At 56.3% G+C, this 20,657-nt stretch overlaps 1 protein-coding gene across 1 annotated transcript; it reads right to left on the reverse strand.

Moving 5' to 3' along the window:
* Window positions 1-3,361: 3,361 nt before the first annotated feature.
* Window positions 3,362-14,004, reverse strand: LOC309585631 (serine/threonine-protein kinase pim-1-like; the record flags this gene model as incomplete). The annotated part of the gene is made up of 6 exons (XM_082303559.1): window positions 3,362-3,496; window positions 5,075-5,175; window positions 5,791-6,157; window positions 6,361-6,411; window positions 6,570-6,804; window positions 13,925-14,004. 6 exons carry the CDS (start codon window positions 14,002-14,004, stop codon window positions 3,362-3,364), a joined length of 969 nt encoding a protein of 322 aa, XP_082159685.1.
* Between the last annotated feature and the right edge of the window lie 6,653 nt (window positions 14,005-20,657).

Below are 20,657 nucleotides of genomic sequence, written 5' to 3' on the forward strand. Positions count from 1 at the left end.
AGTTATCAAACCAAAGTGTCCCGGAGGAATCTGAATTCCTATTCCTGCATTGATAACTCTCCCTTGCTCCTGATTTATCCCAATTAATCCTAATGCAGGAAGGCCCAGCCCTGCAGCCTCTGGGGTGGCCCTGTCAGGGCCCATCGCACCCAGAACGATTTCCCAGGAAGTCCAAGTCTCCCTGTCCATGGGTGGATTTGCAGACTGGGTGCAGCCGGGCACACCCAGGGGTTTCCATTTCCCCAGCGGGCCCATTGTTAAGGCTATGGAGCACATCTGGGAGATGGGTTCTCCATCAGGACGGGTTCCCATCTCCGCATTTTTTCAGCTGCTCTTTTAACAACCCCTTCATCTGCTCAACCAATCCTGCAGCTTGTGCATAGCCTGGGATATGAAAAACCCAGCAGTCTTCATCACTCTCTTTTTCACAGGAACAGACAAAGCATTCCAGATCACAGTATCAGCAAACCCTATAAAAACAGCCAATTCCATCCCTTCCTCCTTTATTCATTGTATGCAATCTCACAGAGTTTACCAGTAACCTTTGGGTCCTGGCCAACCATTTTCTGGAGGGTATTTAGTGTTACATCTAATTATATAGTAGTATTATATAATAATAATAGTGTTACATCTAAAGAATTCGTATTGTCAGCACTATTTCACATTATTATTTATATACAATATAAATATTCTTTTATATATATATCAACTAGGATATTATTATTAGTTCACTTGCACAAAGACATTTGAGCTCAAGATTAAAAACTTCTTCTATTGCTCCATGTGGGAGCATTCCAACAACAATTGTTCCTTCTGTTGGTGCTGTTTCCAATACGCTGTTAACAAAATCCATCCTCCTCTTCCCAAACCCACAAGCTCTTTTCCTTTTTCCATATCCAATTTTGGGATGCATTTTAAGACATCCAGCGCTTCAGCTCCTTTTAACCAACTGCCCCACTGCTCGCACGGTGCTCCGACCGCAGCCCACTCCAGAGCCAGCGAACTCCAGGGAAGCTCTTCCCATCTGGGATTTCGGACAGGACTGATTCCTTACATTTACATTTAAAAAGTGACATTTTGGTGCGATCCGGCCAGACTACGCCAGTTTTGTTGTACCAGGTGGGCAGGGCCAGCACCAAAGTCACAGACACCAACTGAAGGAACTGTGTCATTTGCTACAGCTCAAAGCAGCAAAGAATCACAGCAGGAGCAGCTCAGCAATGCCCCCAATCATCCCTGCCAAAGATTGCCTGCAGTGATTAACCAAGATGCAGCCTCAGTTCCCCTCAGACTTTACCAGCACCCAGAGCCACCCATCAGCTGGGGGAAGCTGTCCCAGCCAAGGACTGGAGAGCCACTCGCGGACACTGGGAATTCCTGCAGCTGCCTCCAGCCACAGCTGAGGCTCCAACCCCGCTGGGAGAGGGCCCAGCTTTGACAGTGCTGGAGAAACAAACTGACAGCACTTCTAGTGCAGGAACATCTGCTTTCATCCTCCTCTTGCCTTCCTCCTAAGCCTGGTCAGGGCTCAAGGAGGAGCCAAGGCAGCTGCCTTTGACCATACAGCCCCAGACAAGGCCAGATGTGGGATTTCATGGCCTTGTCTGGTGTCTAAACACAGAAAGGTCAATACATGTTTCACTAATGAGAGGATACATCAATCACAACGCTAATGATCATGCATATTTCGGTAATGAGCAGATACAAAGATAACCTTTGGTTGGAAGGTTCATCCAGAGGTCACTTTTGGCTCAGGGCCTCTTGTCCAGGCCTTGGCACTTCAGGGATGTGGTTTAGTGCTGGGCTTGACAGTGCTGGGTTAATGGTTGGACTCGATGAGCTCAGAGGTCTTTTCCAACAGGAAGGATTCTGTCATTCCAGGATTCTGTCTGCTGCATTCAGCCAGGTCCATGGCACCAGCATTACTTTGGTCAAAAGTCTCCTCTGGCTCAGCTCTTGTGGCCTAAGGCTTCAGCTCCTTCAGCTCCTGGTGCTGACCTGCTCATGCTGAACGAGATGACTCGGAGAGAAGAATACAGTTCATCCAATTCCTTCTGGCACACGGAGAGGGGAGGCTGTGAAAACAGGAGCATTGTTTGCTGTGGCCTCCTCTGTGCCCTTCACGCCTTTCAGCGCTTTGAAACAGCCAAGAGCTTTCTCCAAGAGTGCAATGGAGCAGCTGTTCCTGCTCCCAGCTCTCGCCCTTCCCAGTCTCTGCCCTTGGCTGCTTTTGTCCTTCTTGCTGTGCCCTCTGTGCCCCCGGGGCTCGGTGGCTGCTGCCCAGGGCTGTGGCACTGGCACAGATCCAGTGCTCGAGACCCTCCTTTCTCTGCCCTCGGAGCTGCCTGCTCACAGCAGCCTTTTCCACCTGGAAGCTCCACATGGACAGGGAGTGCCCACCTCTGCTCCTTGCACACCCTCCAGGAGCCCAGGGCTGCCATCTGCAATCCCTGCTGGCACTGAGGGCTCCCAGGTGCCCCAGGCTGCTGTGACACCGCTGCCAACGGGAGGGAACAGCAGCAGGGGCTGTGCTGAAAGTCAGCTCCATTTGCTGCTGCTGCTGCTGCTGTGGGGGTCATTTGTCCAGCCCTGCCCCAGAGTCAGGGATCAGATCCAGGCCCTGCTGCTGCTCCCTCGGGATCAGGCACAGTTTGGGTGTTGCTGTCAGTGCCAGCAGGAGCGGGCGCTGGAGCAGCGGGTGCTGACAGTGCCCCGAGCCCCGGGGCCCGAGGGGTGCCTGGGCTGCGGGGCTGGCAGGGAGCTGCCCCTTGTTCTCCCTGTGCCTCACGCAGAGCTGGGCCGCTCACAAGTGGGGCAGCACAGCAAACAGGGAGCCTGCGAGTCTCTGCCAGCCCTGTCTGCTCAGAGATTGGGCCTTGGAGCTGCAGGGGGACAAAGGCAGCTGCTTCTGCTCCCTCTGCATGTCCCCATGTTCAGCAGTGCTGCTCCATCATTTAGGATATGTTTTCTGTTTAAATAATTAGAAAAACAAAAAAGAAAAAACCCAGAAAATATTATGAAACATAAAACCAAAACCCAAATGTGGAGTGAAAAGTCTTTTGTAACTCTAGATTAAGAGGTAACTGATCTTTTCAAAAAGACAACTCAGGTATTTGTAAATATGCTGAGGGCATTGATCCATCTTACTGACCTCAGCAGTCCTTTGTTAAAGATTTTGGGCTTTGTTTCCAACATTGTTATTTTAAATTGTGGTTGAAGCAATAGGAAATTGCTTGTGCCCTGCCAGCTCTGAGCAGGACTGGCAATCTAAACTCTGTCCCACCCCAACTCATGGAGAAGATGCCCTTCCTTCTCACCCTGCAATGAGCTGCACATTCCCTTGGAAATTGTCAGGGGGTTCTTAAAGACACCAAGTCCCACTCAGGGCTTTTTGCTCTGCTTTGGTCGTGGAGAAGGGCGATTCTTCATCCATCAGCTCCAGACTGCACTGCCTCAGGAACACGGCCCACTCGCCAGGTTGGGCCCACTCGTGGCACTTCCAGAGGAGGAAGAAAGTGCAATGGCACAATTCCAGCCCAAAAGGAAGGAAGAGTGGGACAGACAGAACACCCTGTGCAGATCCAGGCGTTCAGCTGGGACTGTGCAGAGTTTGGGTTCTTGCCAGTGGGATGTGTGTCCCTGACTGCAATCTCTTGGCCTGCACCAGAGTCTCACTCACCTGCAAAAGCAGAAAGCTCCGTCGCTGTGCTCGCAAGGGGCTCGTCTGATGCAAAGCTGTCAGAGCCCTGTGAGGGGAGAGCGGGCCCAGCCGTGCCCGGGGCTGAGCCCCAGCAGAGCCCTGGCAGAGCCCGGAGCAGCCTCAGCATCGGCAGAGCCCGGCTGTGAGGAGAGAAAGCAGAACCCGCCCGTCAGCTGAGGCCTCCTGTCCCCTTGTCCCAGCCGCCCGCAGTGCCCAGGCCGTGCTGGCCGTGCTCAGAGCTGGGCCCAAAGCTGCCCAGCATTGCTGCCTTTGGGAGCAGAGCAGCAGGGCAGGACATGTGCCCAGCCTGCAGCCAGCCATGGCACAGCCACCTCCTCAGCAGCTGCCCAGAGCCCAAAAGCAGCTTGGCAGCCACTGAAGAATTCCCTGCAGCCGCCCCAGCAAAGGGGGAACCTTTGGTGCCCGGCCAGGCCGTGCCATGCCCAGCTCTGGCAGCATCCCCCTGGCTCTGGACTCACCTGCACACTGGCCGTGGAGCGTGTCTTTGGAGAAGGTGCCACAATCAAAGGCCATCATCTTCAGCTGCCGCTGGCCAGCTCCAGGAAGAGGTTGTCGGCCTTGAGCTCGGCCTTGGTGGCTCCAGCAGCAGCAGCCCCACCTGCTACAGCTTCTCCAGGGGCTCCTTCTCCTTCCCTGGGGCCACACCAGGCTCTCAGCGTTCTGCCCAGGGCCCCAGCCATCAGTGAACCAGACAAGCAAAACCAGAGGGGATGGTGGCCACCAGGGCTTGCCAGAGCAGGCCTCCAGCTCAGCTGCAGCCCAAGAGCTGCGTGTTCCCTTCTGATGCTCCCTGCTCAGAGCTACAGGCAGGACAAAAGAGTCTGCTTTGCTTTGCCACTGATTGCCAAGAGATGGGTGGGGCTGTTCCCTGCCAGGCCCCTGGATCACACTGTGCCCGTGGCTCTCTGCCATCCTCTAGGGCACATGAACACCCTGCAGCCAAGGCTCACGGAAGAGCTCTTCCAAGGGCGGCCTGGCCAAGGGCTGCATGGACAAGCACCTCTTCAGAACATCCTGGCACTCTGGGCACAGAAAGCAGAAACCACCAGTCAGCTGCAGAAGGATCCCGCCCGCTTTGCCCCCCGTTCCCGTGCCCAGGCCATGCTGGCTGTGCCCAGAGCTGTGCCTAAACTTGCCCATGCATTCTGTGCTTTGGAGGCAGCAGGAGAGCAGGACATGTGCCACCTGCTCAGAGCTGCCAGAGCGGGATGCTCCTGAGCCCGCTGCTGCCTCCCAGCACTGCTATTCCCCCTGTGCCGCAGAGATGAGGTAGCCACCTGGAGAGAGCCGTTGTGGGAACAGGATCCACCCCCAGATGATCTCCTGGCCCCTCCTGAACGGGTGCTTCCCCACCACCAGGTGGTACAGCAGGAGGCCCAGGGACCAGATCGTCGCTGCCTCGCCGTGGTAGCGTTGGTGGTGGATCCACTCGGGTGGGCTGTACAACAGGGTTCCTGTGGAACACAGACCGAGTCCATCAGGGGATGCTGCTGCTCCCAGAGCCTCGCCCCAGCATCCCTGGGCATGCAGGGGCTGCACCAGTGGCACATGGGGTGACCCGCTGCCCTCCTGCCAGCACCTGTGACTTGTGTACAAATTTGGGGTTGGAAAAGAGGCCACTGGTGTTGGAAAAGGGCAGTGGAAGCCCTGGGGAGGCCCAACCATGACATGCAAATGAAAAACCCACCCAGTGGTGGCGAAACCCCACTCTCCTCCCTGCCTCCAGTGCCCCAAGAAACATCAAGAAGCCAAGGCAAACCAGGGCAGCAGAACAGTCCAGGCCCTTCCTCGCCTGTACACCAAACCGGCCGGTGCACGGGGTCTGACCCCCCTCTCTGCTACCCTCACGGGAGATTTTGTTGGGCTGGCTGCCCCCGTTCCAGCCCCAGCCCAGGGCAGAGTGGGTGCTGAAGGCTGGCAGCAGGGCTGGGAACTGCCCCCTCCCAGCCCCACCCCAAAGCAACTTGGCTTAAGAATTAATCCCATCCCAGCAACAATGAGGGAAAGCCCCAGTGCCACACCCAGGCTGGGCCATGAGATGCCCAGGAGCATCCCCTGGGAGGGCTCACCTGCAAACTGAGTGTAGGCTGTGTCCTGGAGGAAGGCGCCGCAGCCAAAGTCGATCAGTTTCACCAGCCCGGTGGCCAGGTCGAGCACGATGTTCTCGGGCTTGATGTCCCGGTGCAGGACCCCGCAGCTGGTGCAGTGCCGCACGGCCTCCAGCACCTGGCCGAACAGCCCCCGCGCCTCCTCCTCGGGCAGGAACCTCCGCTCCGCCAGCAAACCCGACAGGTCCTGACACCGCTCCGGACGCTCCAGCACCAGCAAGAAGCTGCTGGGCAGCTCAACCCACTCCAGGAGCCGGATGACACCACGGAACCCAGTGGACACCTTGTCCAGCAGCACGATCTCCAGGGGCGCACGGGCGCCGTCGGGCTGCGGGAGGAGCACGGTGCCGTCAGCGGGGCTGAGGCCGTGCCAGGGCTCTGGGACCCCTCACCCAGCCCGGGACGCTCTGCGCCCCCCGCTCAGCCCCCGCCCGCTCTCCCTCCGGGGCTCCCGGCGGCTCCCACCCCGCCGGGCCCCGGCTCCTCGCCGCCCGGCACGCCCCGGCTCTGCCGCTGGCCCCGCTCACTCACCAGCTCGCCCCAGTGCCGGACGCGGTCCCGCGGCACGCATTTGATGGCCACCTGCGAGCAAGGGGCAGCAGCGGGCTGAGCTCACCGCCCGCCCCGCTGCGCCCCGGCCTCCTCCTCCTCCGCCCTCCTCCTCCTGCACCCTCCTTCTCCTCCTCCTCCGCCCTTCTCCTCCTGCACCCTCCTCCTCCTCCGCCGGCCCCGCCACTCACCGGGGCGCCGTCCGCGAGCCGCGTGCCCGAGAAGACGCTGCCGAAGCCGCCGCTGCCCAGCAGCGAACCCACCCGGTACCGCTCCTGCAGGGCCTCCTGCGCCTTCCCTGCGGGCGACACGCGGCCGTCAGCGCTCGGCCCGGGGCCAGACACGGCTCCCGACCGCCCTCCGACCGCCCCGGCCCGGGCATCCCCATCCGAACGGAACACCGGCGGCTCGGGGCCGGCGGCCGCGCTGCCGAGCGGCGGAGCTCGGGCCGGGGAAGCCGCAGCGGAGGCGGCGGGAGCGGCCGCGCCCCGTGTGTCCTCCGCGGGCCCCGGGAGGAGCCGGGGCCGGCGCCGAGGGCGGAGCCGAGGGCGGAGCCGGACTCCGCGTCGGGGCCGGGGCCGGGGCCGGGCTCGGGACAGGCGGAGCCAAAGGGTGGCGATGCCGCCCCAGCCCCGGGCACCGATGCCCGCCCGGCAGCGCCACAGCCACAGCGAGAGCCGGGCGGAGGCGAGACCGCGGCGGGACGCCCGGGGCCGGGGAGGGGGCGGCCCCGCCCGGGGCCTGGGGCGGGCCTGGGGCATGGCCCGGCCCGGCAGGGGGAGGGGGAGAGACCGGGAGAGGAGGGGGTCACCGGGAATGGGAGGCGCGGGGAAGGTGCGGAACAGAGGGAGAGGAGGAGCAAGAGCAAGAAACGGAGAGAGTCTGTAGAGTCGCTTGTGATCGCTGCTGCCGCTGCTGCCGCTGCAACTGAAGCGCCGGGGCCGTTTGTCCGAGTGTCCGCGTGTCCGAGTGTCCGCGTGTCCGAGTGTCCGCGTGTCCGAGTGTCCGCGTGTCCGTTCCCCGCTCGCCCCACGCTCCCCACGGCCGAGCCCCGCTCGCCCCGGGGGCAGCCCCTGAGTCTGTGCAAACACGGGAACTTTGCCGTGTCCAGCCCGGATCCAGAGTCCTGGCTCCTGCACGGTGGCAGAGGAATCCCCTCGGCTGCTGCTGTGCCTTGTCCCTGCTGAGGGTCAGACACTGCCGGGCCACATTTTCTGCCTGTAGAATTCGTGCCCCACCCAAGCTCTGCACTTTTGTCTCCAGCATTGCTTTCCAATAAAAACAGGGGAAGGCAAACTGTGTGCAGCTCACGGTACTTCAGAGTGTCTAAAACTTGCTAAGGCACAGATCTTAGAGGTGAGATCCATTTGGAATGCATGGGATGGAGAAGCAGTGCAACATGAAAAAGGGGAGCACAGAAATAGAGAGGAAAACACCTCGGATTGTTTCTTTCCATTTTCATTTCACTTCTGGAAAGCTGTTTCAGTTTTCTGGGAATCTTCTCCACAGTCCTGTCTGCTCTTTTCAAGAATCTTTCTGGGAGAATGAGGTGCAGCCCCTGTCACAAGATGTGCCACCAACTGCAGCTTCTCTTGGCTTCCCACACTGTGAGTGCAGCACGAGTGCTGCAGCAAAGCAGGACAAATGTTGGGAGAAGTTTACAAATTGTCCTTTCTTTTCCCTGTGGGCTGGGCAGTTGTGCCATTGGTGAGGTTTTCATTGTGGCTGTTCTAACCTAAGAAATCAGGAGGTGGAACCAGGAATTGTTAGGCACTGCAACCCTGGCTGAATTCAGAGAAAGAATCCCCAGAGCCTGCAGCCAGAAATGGAGAGCTGTGTGATAATCATTCCCACATCTCCGTGGACATCTGGAAAGTGATCTAGAACATGAAAATGGGCTGACAGAGGTACTTTGTTTCTGTGTTCAGTTTAGATCAGTCTACCTCTCTTGCACTGGTATAAATCAAGAGCACAATCAGTTCATGCAAGCTGGACCTCTCAGACACTGAAATAATCTGAAATGGAGAAATGCAGGGAATGATTTTGTGAACTTTGTCTGGAAGAAGGGTGATTTTTTCTAATAATTTCTAATCCATTTCCTCTGCTTTTATCCTTCCTAACAAGGCCATTTGCATCCCAGATCAAATGAGAACCCTGAGCTTGTGGAAGTGCCTGAAAGATGCCCTGTTCTTCTGCAGGGACACTCAGGCTGTAACAGGAGCCGAGCCCTTCCTTGGGAAGCCTCCTCCCAGCTGGAATTTGTGCCGTGCTGGGAGAGCAGGAGGGGGAGAGCGATGGGATGGGCGCTGTGTGGGAGGAGCAGGAGGTTTGGGCCGCAGGACGTTCCCTCTGCGCCGCTGCCCCGCAATTGGCGGCCGTGCCCAGGGCTCCAGGCTTCTGAGCATTTCAATCTCTGCTAATCATGATGCCTGTGACAAAAATACTGAGTTCACTGTCACGAAAGCACCGTGGGTAGCGCTGATCGAAAGAGGCAATTGCGGTTTTCTGATAAAATTCAGGTGGCAACCAGAAGAGGGGCAAGAGCAGCCGCGATCTCCAGTTCCCAAGGCAAAGGCAACAACAGCCCCGTGCTGTCAGCTCAGGGGGAGTAAAACCGTGCTGAGAGCAGCGCTGGAAGCCGATCCTTCCTTTTTTCTCTGAAGGCTGGCTCAGGGCAGCACAGCCGGGCCCTGAGGAATCGGGGCTGTTTGGGGGTGATGGTTGCTCTGCTCCAGAACTCCCCTGGAAAAAGCCCTTGGGAAGCCGAGGCGGGAGCGGGCGGGAAGGGCCGGCGCTGCTGCTGCTCGTGCCCGGCAGCCCCGGCCGGGCCGGGCCGGCGCCCGCTGCGCTGCGGCTCCTGCTGCTGCCAGAGCCGGGCGGGACTCGGGGACAGGGAACGGGCCCGGGGGACAGCAAAGGCTCGGGGGCTGCAGGGATGTTCGCGCTCGGGCCAGCGCCGGCACAGAGCTTCGGCCTCGGCATTAACCCCGAGGGAAACGCTGCGGAAAGGCTCCGGTTCAGCCTTTCTGTGCTCGTTGCTGTGAAGTGCCCGAAATAAAAGGAGAACAAGCAGGGCCTGACCCCTTCTCCTTGGGAGGAGCCCCGTGCCTGGGGCTGTGAGGGGCCGAGAGGGGCTGAGAGGGGCCGAGAGGGGCTGAGAGGGGCCGAGAGGGGCTGAGAGGAGCGTCAGCCCTGGCAGGAGGATGTCCTGCCATGTCCCTCCCTCCTTCCTTTTCTCTTGTTGCCTTTTTTTTTCTTTTCTCTTTCTCTCTCTTTTTCTCTTGTTGGAGAGGATGAAAGTTTGGTAAGAAAGTTTCACAGGTATGTAGGCTTGGCAGAAGGATCTCCGAATGTAGAAATGAAAGCAAGTTTTGATATAGAGTAAAAGATGTTTTGCTGAACCAGTGATCACTGAATAGCTGAGAAGGCAAAGGTTGGAGATGAGTTGGAAGGAGATTTTTAGAAATAGGACAAAGGCATGTGACTACGAACAAAGACGTATTTTTCACCAAGTAAATGAGTCTCAAGAAGAGCATAAGTAAATAGAAAACAGGTTTTTACCAAAAAGAAAGATATGGCAGGCAAACAAGAAATGTTGATGTAGCAAGAAGAAGAGAGGTCTGAGAATTTTCCACTGTAAGCTTAAATTGTAACTTACTTACTCTTGTGATTGGATAATAATGACTATAATATGGTGATGGTAGTAGCTATGATAGGCTATAGGCAAATGTAAAGGTATTGTGTGTGGTGCTTATGGGTTGTTATGTATTAAGATACTCAGCAAAGAAAAGTATCTGATGCTTTGTAACTTGAGCAGCAAGCGGCTTCAGGTATGCCTACAGCTGGAGCTGGCAGCTGTAGGGCTGGCTCTGGATACCCACTCCCTGAGCTGCTGTAACTTCACCTAGGCAATAAACAGCTTTCAAGAGAGCCGCCTGAAGTCCAGACATCCTTTGTGAACCCTTCTCCTATAGGACAGATTTATTGTAGCACTGTGATTAAGCCTGCAAGCTGTAGCTAAAATTAGCCTTTAGGTTTAGAGGTATATACACTGAGTGCTTCCGAATAAAATCCTAGATTAACCCACATTTTTGTTGGTGGTGTCCCTGATCTCTTCATGTGTCACAACGAGCAGCCAGCCTGAACAGGTCAGCTGGAGGACAGAATGACAAAGATGAAGATAATGAAGAAGTGAAGAGACTCCCTACACAGAATTACCTGAAAAGGACAGCCCTGCTCCATGAAAGAGTAGTGCTGTGAAGCAAGATATCGACTTCAGAGACGTGACATGTAGGACAGGCTGTTGGGGGGATATGAGAAATTTCTGGATGTTGAAGTGTATATAAACTGTTCCGGTTTGGCCAAATTTAGAAATATATCCTCTGAGAGAATGCACAACCACTCCTCCCCCACCAGGTTCGGGAAAAAAATAAATTTTCCTTGAAGAAAAGTGAAGAAGATAAAACTATTTATTTAACAAACACACGGGAAAGGAAAATAATGTTAACTGGTAAAATCTTTCGCTGTAGAGGAAAAACCTGGGAAAGTGTTTGAGTCCTCCCTTTGGTCTCCTCGGAGCTGGGGCTTGGGCCGGGGCCAGGCCCTCTGTGCCTGGTGGAAAGTCCTCCTGATGTGCTCTGATGTTAAAGCAATCAAGCAGTCCAGTAGAAAAGGGAGAAAATCCAAAATTCCAGGGAAGGAAAAATTCAACTCTCAGTCTCTCTCCGGAGAACAAAGCAGCTGAACCACTGGCCAAAAAAAACTGTCCTGGGAGCAGCAAGCCGGGTGCTTCCTCCCTCCCCTGCCGCAGTGGGGAAAACCAATTGCTGTCTGTGTGTGACCTTGAACAAGCAAAAACTGCTTTGAGAAAGTTTTGCTCAGTTTTTCCTTCCCTCTCTCAGGCTCAGTTTAGAGGCACAGAAAAGCACAAAAATTAATTTCTGGGCATAGGCAGCGATATGGGATACACATCATAAGGTCACCCCAAGACATTCCACCCCTTATCCCATATCATTGGCTCAATGCCCAAACTAAGATATTCTAACTCTACACACACATTAATACATACATATATATATATATATATATATATACACACAGCTATGTACGAACAGTGACAGTGACCCTCAGCAAGCAGTGGTACCCAGGCATTCCACATTACAGATGGTTTTCACCCAACAATCAGATCTCCCTGTGGTACACAACGTGTTCTTCCATCTTTCTGCATTACCCACCATGTGCAACCAGGTCCCTGAGAAAAGACAACCCCACGGATGGGTTGGTCTGTACTCGAGGCAGAATTCATCCCCACAGTCTTTCCTAACAGACCTCTGACATGCATTACTGGGGCCTTATCTCCATCTGCTGTATGCAGGGATTCAGACTGGGCTGGACCAGCTCTATTGGTGGAACCTCAGGTGTTAACTAACCAGGTGGCCTTTGCCAGATTCTGTTCCCAATTTTTGAAAGTTCCCCCACCCAGTGCCTTCAAGGTGGTTTTCAACAATCCATGGCACCGTTCCACTTTGCCTGCAGCTGGTGCATGGTAAGGGATGTGGTACACCCACTCAGTGCCATGTTCTCTAGCCCAGGTGTTAATAAGGCTGTCTTAAAATGAGTCCCATTGTCAGATTCAATTCTCTCAGGGGTGCCATGCCTCCAAAGGACTTGCTTTTCCAGGCCCAGGATGGTGTTCCGGGCAGTAGCGTGAGGCACAGGGTAGGTCTCCAGCCATCCTGTGGTGGCTTCTACCATTGTGAGCACATAGCGCTTGCCTTGGCGGGTTTGAGGCAGTGTGATGTAATCAATCTGCCAGGCCTCCCCATACTTGTATTTGGACCATCGCCCACCGTACCACAGGGGCTTCACCCGCTTGGCCTGCTTGATCGCAGCGCATGTCTCACAGTCATGGATCACCTGGGAGATACTGTCCATGGTCAGATCCACCCCTTGGTCTCGTGCCCACTTATAGGTGGCATCTCTGCCCTGATGGCCTGAGGCATCATGGGCCCATCAAGCTAGGAACAACTCTCCCTTGTGTTTCCAGTCCAAGTCTACCTGTGACACTTCTATCTTTGCAGCCTGATCTACCTGCTTGTTGTTTTGGTGTTTCTCATTAGCCCTACTCGTGGGCCCATGATGCCTCAGGTCATCAGGGCAGAGATGCCACCTATAGGTGGCACGAGACCGAGGGGTGGATGTAACCATGGACAGTATCTGTGATAAAACAAACTGTATCCCTGTGATCCATGAAAGGCGGCCACCAGAGGCCAAGGCCAGCCAGACCTGTTGGCCTTGGCAGCTTTTGTCTGGCAGCAATCCTTGGATAGATGGAATTTTGGAGGCCAAATTCCAATTTTGGCCATGGGCAGCTGGAGGAGAAGGATGGTTCTGTTCCACAGGAAGAGCAGCACAGCCCCAGCGTTTCAAAGGCAGCTGAGAGCTGGCCCTCAGGAAGCCAAGGGAAGCTGGACTTGTCAGTCCTGGCAGATTTTGCCTGGGAGCTGTACTTGGATATATGGAATTTTGGAGCTGGATTCCCAGTTTTGGCCATGGACACCTGGACTTGAAAGATGTTTCTTTTCCATGGGAAGAACAGCACAGCCCCGCAGTGTTTCAAAGGCACATGAGAGGTGGCCCCCAAGAGGCCAAGGCCAGCCAGAGCTGTCTGTCCTGGCAAGTTTCATATGGGAACAATCCTTACATAATCAAATTTGGATGTAGAATCCCAGTTTTGGCCATGGGCCCCTGGAGGAGAAGGACAGTTCTGCTCCATAGGAAGGAAAGCACGGAGCCCCAGCACTGCAGGGCAGGTGAGAAGCAGCTCTGGCCATGCCAAGGTCAGCCGGAGCTGCCAGGCGGCCCCAGGAGCCCAAGGCAGCCAGAGCTGTTCCATGTTCCCTTGGTTCCGTGGGCCCTGCAGGGTCACAAAGGCCCCTTGGTTCTTTGGGGCCAGCAGTGCCACAGTGGCCCCTTGGTTCCATGGAACGCCACAGGGTCACAATGGTCCCCTTGGTGCCACCAGCCCTGCAGGGTCACAACGGCCCCTGGGTTCCACGAGGCCACGCAGGGTCAGGGTCACAGTGGTCTCCAGAGGAAGGGCAGCACCGAGCCCCAGGGTTTCAGGGGCAGAGGAGACACAGCCACCAGAGGCCAAGGCCAGCCACATCTGTCTGTCCTGGCAGGTTTGTCTGGGAGCAGCCCTTGGATATTGGGAATCTGGGAGGTGGGATCCCAATTTTGGCCATTTGTGCCTGGACAGGCAGGATGAGTCTTTTCCATAGGAAGGAAAGCACAGAGCCCCAGGGTTTGGAAGGTGGGTGAGATCTGGCCCTCAGGAGGCCAAGCCAGCCAGACTTGATGGTAATGGCAGCTTTTGTCTGGGAGCAGCCCTTGGATATTGGGAATTTGGGAGGTGGAATCCCAATTTTGGCCATGGGTGCCTTGTTGAGATGGATGGGTTTTTTTCCATATGAAAGAAAAGCACAAAGTCCGAGTGTTTTGGAAGAAGATGAGAGGTGGTCACCATGGGTGAGGGCAGCCAGACCTGTCTCTCATGGCAGCTTTGGTCTGGGAGCCATCCTTGGATATCTGGAATTTTGGAGGTGGATTCTCAATATCGGTCATGGATGCCCGGACATAAAAGATATTTAATTCCATGGGAAGATGAGAGGTGGTCCCTGGGAGGCCAAGCCAGGCAGAGCTGTCTGTCCTGGAAGGTTTCATCTGGGAACAATCCTTGGATATACAGAAATTTGGAGGTGGAATCCCAGTTTTGGCCATGGGCACCTGGACGGGAATGACGGTTCTTTTCCACTGTAGGGAAAGGGTGGAGAGTTGCTGTTGGGATGGGCACGACACACACCAACCCCAACAACAACCCCAGGCAAAAGGCTGTTTATTCTAAAAAGCCAGTGTCATTTATACACTTTTGTATGTTTATCATTCATTAACTTATCCATTGGTTGCTTCACTTCTACAACAGAGTCATTGGCTATTATTTAACTGCAACATCCTGTTATTGGTTACCTATAGCATCAGCATTCTGAGCGTTCAGAAAAACACCAGGTGCAGCCTTGTTGCTGTTTTCTCTTTCTGTTGTTTAGGTGTCTTGCTTCTGTTCACACTAAGTTTCTCATGGGTACAAACGGATTGTGCTAAGATCGATGTCGGAATCAGACAGGCTCGCTGACCTGCTGTTAATTCCCACAGTGGAGCACCGGTGTTTTGAAGGTTGATGAGAAGTGGCCCCCAGGAGGCCAAGGCCAGCCAGGCCCGTCTGTCCTGGCAGCTCCTGCCTAGGAGCAATCCTTGGATAGACAGAATGTGGGAGATAGAATCCCACTTTTGGCCATTTGTTCCTGGAGGAGAAGGACGTTTCTTTTCCATGGGAAGAAATCACGGAGCCCCAGCGTTTGGAAGGCAGATGAGAGGCGACCGCCAGAGGCCAAGGCCAGCCAGACCCGTCTGTCCTGGCACCTTTCGTCACAGAGCAATCCTTTGACAGATGGAATTTTGGAGGCAGAATCCCACTTTGGACCACGGGCCCCTGGAGGAGAAGGACAGTTCTGTTCCATAGGAAGGAAAGCACGGAGCCCCAGCACTGCAGGGGCAGATGAGAATCAGCCCTGGACATGCCAAGGTCAGCCAGAGCTGTCAGGCGGCCCCGGGAGCCCAAGGCAGTCAGAGCTGTTCCACGTTCCCTTGGTTCCATGGGCCCTGCAGGGTCACTGTAAGAGCCTAATAATAAGAGAAAGGCTCCAAAAAGTGCTTTGTCATTATGACTGCTTCAAAAATGCCTCGTCATTTGGTCTGCTTATCATAAAATGGGCGGTACAGACCATGGGTAGCTCGCCTTGAGGCCCATAAAAAGGAAGGTGAAATTGGTGCAGGTGTGGAGGGAAAAGCGAGGGGCAGAGTCCCTGACCTTTGCCTTTCCCCCCACCACCATCGCCTGCTGCCAGACACTCTGGGGCCTCCTGGAGCCGACGCTGCCCGCCTGAGGAGAACCCCCCTGATCCTGCACCCCTGGGCAGGGACAAGGAGGCCCTGAGGCCCCAGGGCTGCAGGGGTCACTTGTCCCCTCCTGGCCTCAGGCCAGGGCCAGCAGCCATGGCCAAAGGGCTGCACAAGTTGGCTCTGTCAGGGCCTTGCAGCTGCTGCCCATCCCTCTGCCCTCTGCAGCCCAGGCTGTCCCACGGTGTCCCTGCCCTGCGCCTCTGTCCCTGCAGGCTGTCCTCATCCCCCCGGCTGCCCCACCTGGCTGGCCCCTTCCTTTGCTGGCAGCTCTGCGTCCTGCCTGCCTCTGCCTGGGCACACAAAGCCTTGGGCTGCTCCAGACTCCTTCTGGGGGACGTGTTGCAGCCCAGCCCTGCCTGGGAGGGAAATTCCTTTCTCCTGGTGTCCACTCTGGGCCTCCCCAGCTGCCCTGTCACAAAGGCCCCTCGGTTCTTTGGGGCCAGCAGTGCCACAGTGGCCCCTTGGTTCCATGGAAAGCCACAGGGTCACAATGGTCCCCTTGGTGCCACCAGCCCTGCAGGGTCACAACGGCCCCTGGGTTCCACGAGGCCACGCAGGGTCACAGTGGTCTCCAGAGGAAGGGCAGCACCGAGCCCCAGGGTTTCAGGGGCAGAGGAGACACAGCCACCAGAGGCCAAGGCCAGCCACATCTGTCTGTCCTGGCAGGTTTGTCTGGGAGCAGCCCTTGGATATTGGGAATTTGGGAGGTGGAATCCCAATTTTGGCCATGGGCGTTTGTTGAGAAGGATGGGTTTATTCCACATGAAAGAAAAGCACAAAGTCCAAGAGTTTTGAAAGAAGATGAGAGGTGGCCACCATGGGCGAGAGCAGCCAGACCTGTCTCTCATGGCAGCTTTTGTCTGGGAGCAATCCTTGGATAGACAGAATTTGGGAGGTAAATCTCAGTTTTGGCCATGGGAGCCTGGATGAGAAGGATGGTTCTCTTCTTTAGGAAGGAAAGCACGGAGCCCCAGGAGCCCCAGGATACCCCAGAACCCACTGAGGAACGGGGTCCCCCCGGCCTCATCATGCGCAGCCTTCAGCTGTCTCAGGCAGAGCCCATCCCGCCCTCAGCAGCCCCAGCCCAGCCCAGCCCAGCCCTCCTGGGCAGGAAGCCCCAATGGCCGAGCCGGCCTGGGACACTTGCAGGGATGCGGGGGCAGCCGCAGCTTCTGGGGCCAGCCTGTGCCAGGCCCTGAGCGCCCTGCCAGGGAACCATTGCTGCCCCACATCCCATCTCAGCCTGCCCTCGGGCAGCGGGAAGCCGTTCCCTGGGGCCCGGCCCCGCAGGCCCTTGGCAAGAGTCTCTCTCAGCCAGCAATTGCTGCTCCTCCCTGCTGCGGGGCCCAAGCTGCAAGTTGATTTTCTGCCGCTGGCCCCGGCCCAGCCCCGAGCCAGGGCCAGGACCTTGCCCTGGAGCTCTGCGGGCGCTGTGGAAAGCTGAGAGGCAGCTCTGGCTTTTCCACTTTTCATGAGCTAAAGCTGCCTGGCAGAAGAAATGGAGGGACAGCTCTGGTGGCACAATCCCTCCCGGCCCAGGGCCCAGCGCTGGGAAGGTCTTTCCGTGCCGAGGCTTTGCTGCGGCCAAGGAAAGCTCCTGGCTCAGGGTCACCTTTCCTGCTGGGCCAGAGCCCCCGAGTGGCCCAGCAGCAGCAGAGAATTCCAGCACAGCCCCGGCACGGGCAGGGCGGCCCTGGGCGGGCTGCGGGAGCCGGCAGCGCCTGAGCTCAGAGCAGCTGAGCCCGGGGGCTCTTGGCCAAGGCCGAGGCCCAGCGAGCATTTCTCAGCTCGCAGGGCGGCCTGGAAAGGTGCTGGGGGGGATCATTCACCCCCCAGGGCGGTCCCAGTGGCTCCCAGGATTTCCATGTCCGTGCTCCCAGCGCTGCTCCCAGCCCTGATCCCTGGGGATGGCAATGTCCCGCTCCCTTCCCGGGGCAGGCTCACACCTGAGCCAGGTGTGCAGGGCAGGACCTTGCCCTGAGCCCAAGCCCTGTCCCCCCTGCAGGATCTGCTTCCCATCGGCCTCTCCCTCCTGCGGCCCCAAGCCCAGCTCGGTGCTGAACGAAGGGCGCTGGGCCGGGGTCATCCCCCGGCGGGGGCTGCGCACCCCCTCTGCCCCCTCCCCAAATTCCCTCCCGGGGCAGCAGGGGCTGGCTCAGGAGCCCTGTGGGCAGGGAAAAGGGGGTGACACCGGCATGGGGGAGGTCACACACGCTCTGGGGGGACACACACGGCCCCTGGGGACCCCCCCTCACCTTCTCCTGCAGCACCAGGAGGATGAACCGCAACATGGAGCCCCCGACTCCTGGCAGCATCTTGGGGGTGGGGTCTGGTGGCGAGTTTGGCTATCTGGGGAGGAGGTCACATCTGCCCTAAAACCCCCTCCCAGCTCCACAGCCACTCCCAGACCCCTCAAACCACCCCACAGCTCCCAGCCACGACTCCCCCAACCACTCCCTGCAATAGCAGTGGCCCCAAAAGCCACAAAATTCCCAACCCATCTCCCCCAACACCCACCCAAATTCTCTCCAAGCCACACAGCCCTGCCAACACCCCAAAACTCCCACACAGACTGCCCCAAAAGCCCCCAAACCCTGTCTCAGCACCTCAAACAGCTCCAAGGGCCATAAAAGCCCATCCCAGTCCCCCAAGGAGCACTCAGACCCCCTCCCACACCCCATGGCACCGACCAGGACAGGCTGGGGGACAGGAACATCCACAGCCAGGAGCAGCTTGGGCACTTCAGCAGCGATTTGGGCACTTGGGAGGCCACACCCCAAATGGGGAGACTCAGGGCAGGGACTCAGACAGACAACTGGAATTCCTGGAGAACAGACTGGCTCAGGTGGACACGTTCTGCCAGCACAACTGTGAGATTGTGGTCCCAGTCTGCCTGGCTTCGTGGCTCCACAACACTCAGATCCTCCCAAATATTCCCCTGAACCCCAAATTCACCCCCAAATTCCAGTAAAATTAACCAGCTTTAGACCTCTTTGCTTAATTTCTTTATTTTTACTCCACTTCTCCACTTTTGGTTGTTTCAGTGGGATTAACACAGAAATTACTTAGGCTGCAGAAGATCTCCAAGAGGTTTTGAGGGGCTGTGAAGGGCTGTGAGGTGCCTTGAGGGTTTGTTAGGGGCTGTGAAGGGTCATGAGTGGCCAGGAACTGTGAGGGGCTGTGAGGGACTGTGAGCTGCCATGAGGGGCCATGGGGAACTGTGAGGGACATTGAGGGGTCATGAGGGGCTGTGAGGGGCCTTGAGGGGCCATAAGGGTCTCTTAGAGGCTGTTGGAGGCCAGGCACCTGATGGAACCAAGGGTCAGTTATGACACTGTGCAAGCAAGGAGATCATGGCTGACAGTACAGAACTTCATGGAAGCACAGGCCCATTGTCACACAGCAGGGCCGCAGAACCAAGGAGATCCTTGTGACACTCCACAACCTCATGGAGTCAAGGCGTCCATGTTACACTACGGAACCTCATGGAGCCAAGGGTCCATTGTGACACTGCGGACCCAAGGAGACTGTTGCTGACAGTACCAAAGTTCATGGAACCAAAAGTCCATTGGGACATTGTGGGGCCTCATGGAACTGTGGAGAGCATTATGACACTTTGTTACTATCTGATTTACACCCAGAAGGGCAAAGAAACCAAAATCTCTGAGTATAAAAGGAAAGAACTTTGAAGGTTCAAAATATTCCCAAAGACCAGATTAAAACCAAACGAGATTAAATGTTGGTGCCAAAAAAATGGGTATCTGTTTATCTAATGGTAAGAGAGGCAAAGAGAAAGAAGGAGAAAAGTGGAGAAAAGTTAGAAAAAGCCAAGGTTATTCTAAAAAGCATAGGATAAGTCAGCACCACACTGTGCTACCTTTGTTGCTGCTGAGACAGGGTGGGGGAAGTGGAGAGGTTTTTGCCCTTTTTTTTCCTGTTGTTTGAAGGGTCTTATCTGCCTCTTCTGATGTCTGGAGCAGTTTGGCTGGAAAGCGGCGGCCCATCCTCCGAGATGCAGGCTCGATGCTTGCAGCTGAACCTCGGTGCGCCTGGGACGAAGGAGCAGGGCTAGGGGTTGCACAACTCCCTCGGGATTTCAGTGCAGGGGTGAAGGATTGGGGGGTGCTCCCCAGGCGGGCGGCGTCGGCTCCCGGAGGCCTCAGGGTGTCTGGCAGCAGGCGATGGTGGTGGTGGGGGGAAAGGCAAAGGGCGGGGATTCTACCTTTTGCTTTCACCTCCACATTTTGCACCCGTTTTGCCTTCCTTTTTATGGGCCTCAAGGCGGGCTATGCACGGCCCGTACGGCACGTAGTTTCCAGGCATTCAAGAGTGATTATGATAAGCAGCCATAATGATGAAGCACTTTTGAAGCCTTTCCGGTGTTGAGCAGTGATAATGACGCAGCGTTTTTTGGAGCCTTTCTCTTAGCATTAGGCTCTTGCACACTTCAGAACCAAGGGGCCATTGTGACACTGCAGGGCCTTGTATAACCAAGGGGTCATTGTAGCACGGCAGGGCCTGGTGGAATCAAGGGGATCGTAGTGACACTGTGGGGCTCCAGGAGGCCCCGGGGCCATTCTGACTGTGTGGAAGCAAGGATACCATTGTTACGCTACGGGGCACCATGGAACCAAGGAGGCCATTGTGAAGCAGCGGGGGAACCCGCTGAGACTATTATGGCACTCCAAGGCCTTGTGAGACCAAAGGGCCATTGTGGAACTGCAGGGCCTCGTGGAACCAATGAGACCATTGTGACATCACAGGGCCTCATGGGAGCCAGGGGCCATTGTGACACAGCCGGGCCTCAGAGAACCAAGGGGCCGTTGTGACACTGCGTGGCACCATGGAGCCAAGGAGACCACTGTGACACTACAGGGCGTCACAGAACTAAGAACTATGTAACAGTAAGAGGCCCAATGGAATCAAGGGGCCATTGTGACACCACAGGGCCTGATAGAACCAAGGAAACCATTGTGACACTGCAAGGTCTCATGGAAGCAAAGGGCCAGTGTGACACAGCCAGGCCTTGTGGAAGCAAGGGGCCATTGTGATCCTGGGAAGCCCAATAGAACCAAGGAGTCACTGTGACGCTGCAGGACCTTATGGAATCATGGAGACCGCTGTGACACTCTGTGACCTCATGGAACCAGTGGGCCATTGTGTTATTTTGCAGCCCCGTGGAACCAAGGAAACCGTTTTGACACAGCAAGGCCTCATGGAAGCAAGGGGCCTTTGTGCCGCTGTAGAGCCAAGGAGACCAC

The sequence above is a fragment of the Coloeus monedula genome (assembly GCF_965178545.1).
Source record: "Coloeus monedula genome assembly, contig: HAP1_SCAFFOLD_84, whole genome shotgun sequence".
Classification (NCBI taxonomy): domain Eukaryota; kingdom Metazoa; phylum Chordata; class Aves; order Passeriformes; family Corvidae; genus Coloeus; species Coloeus monedula.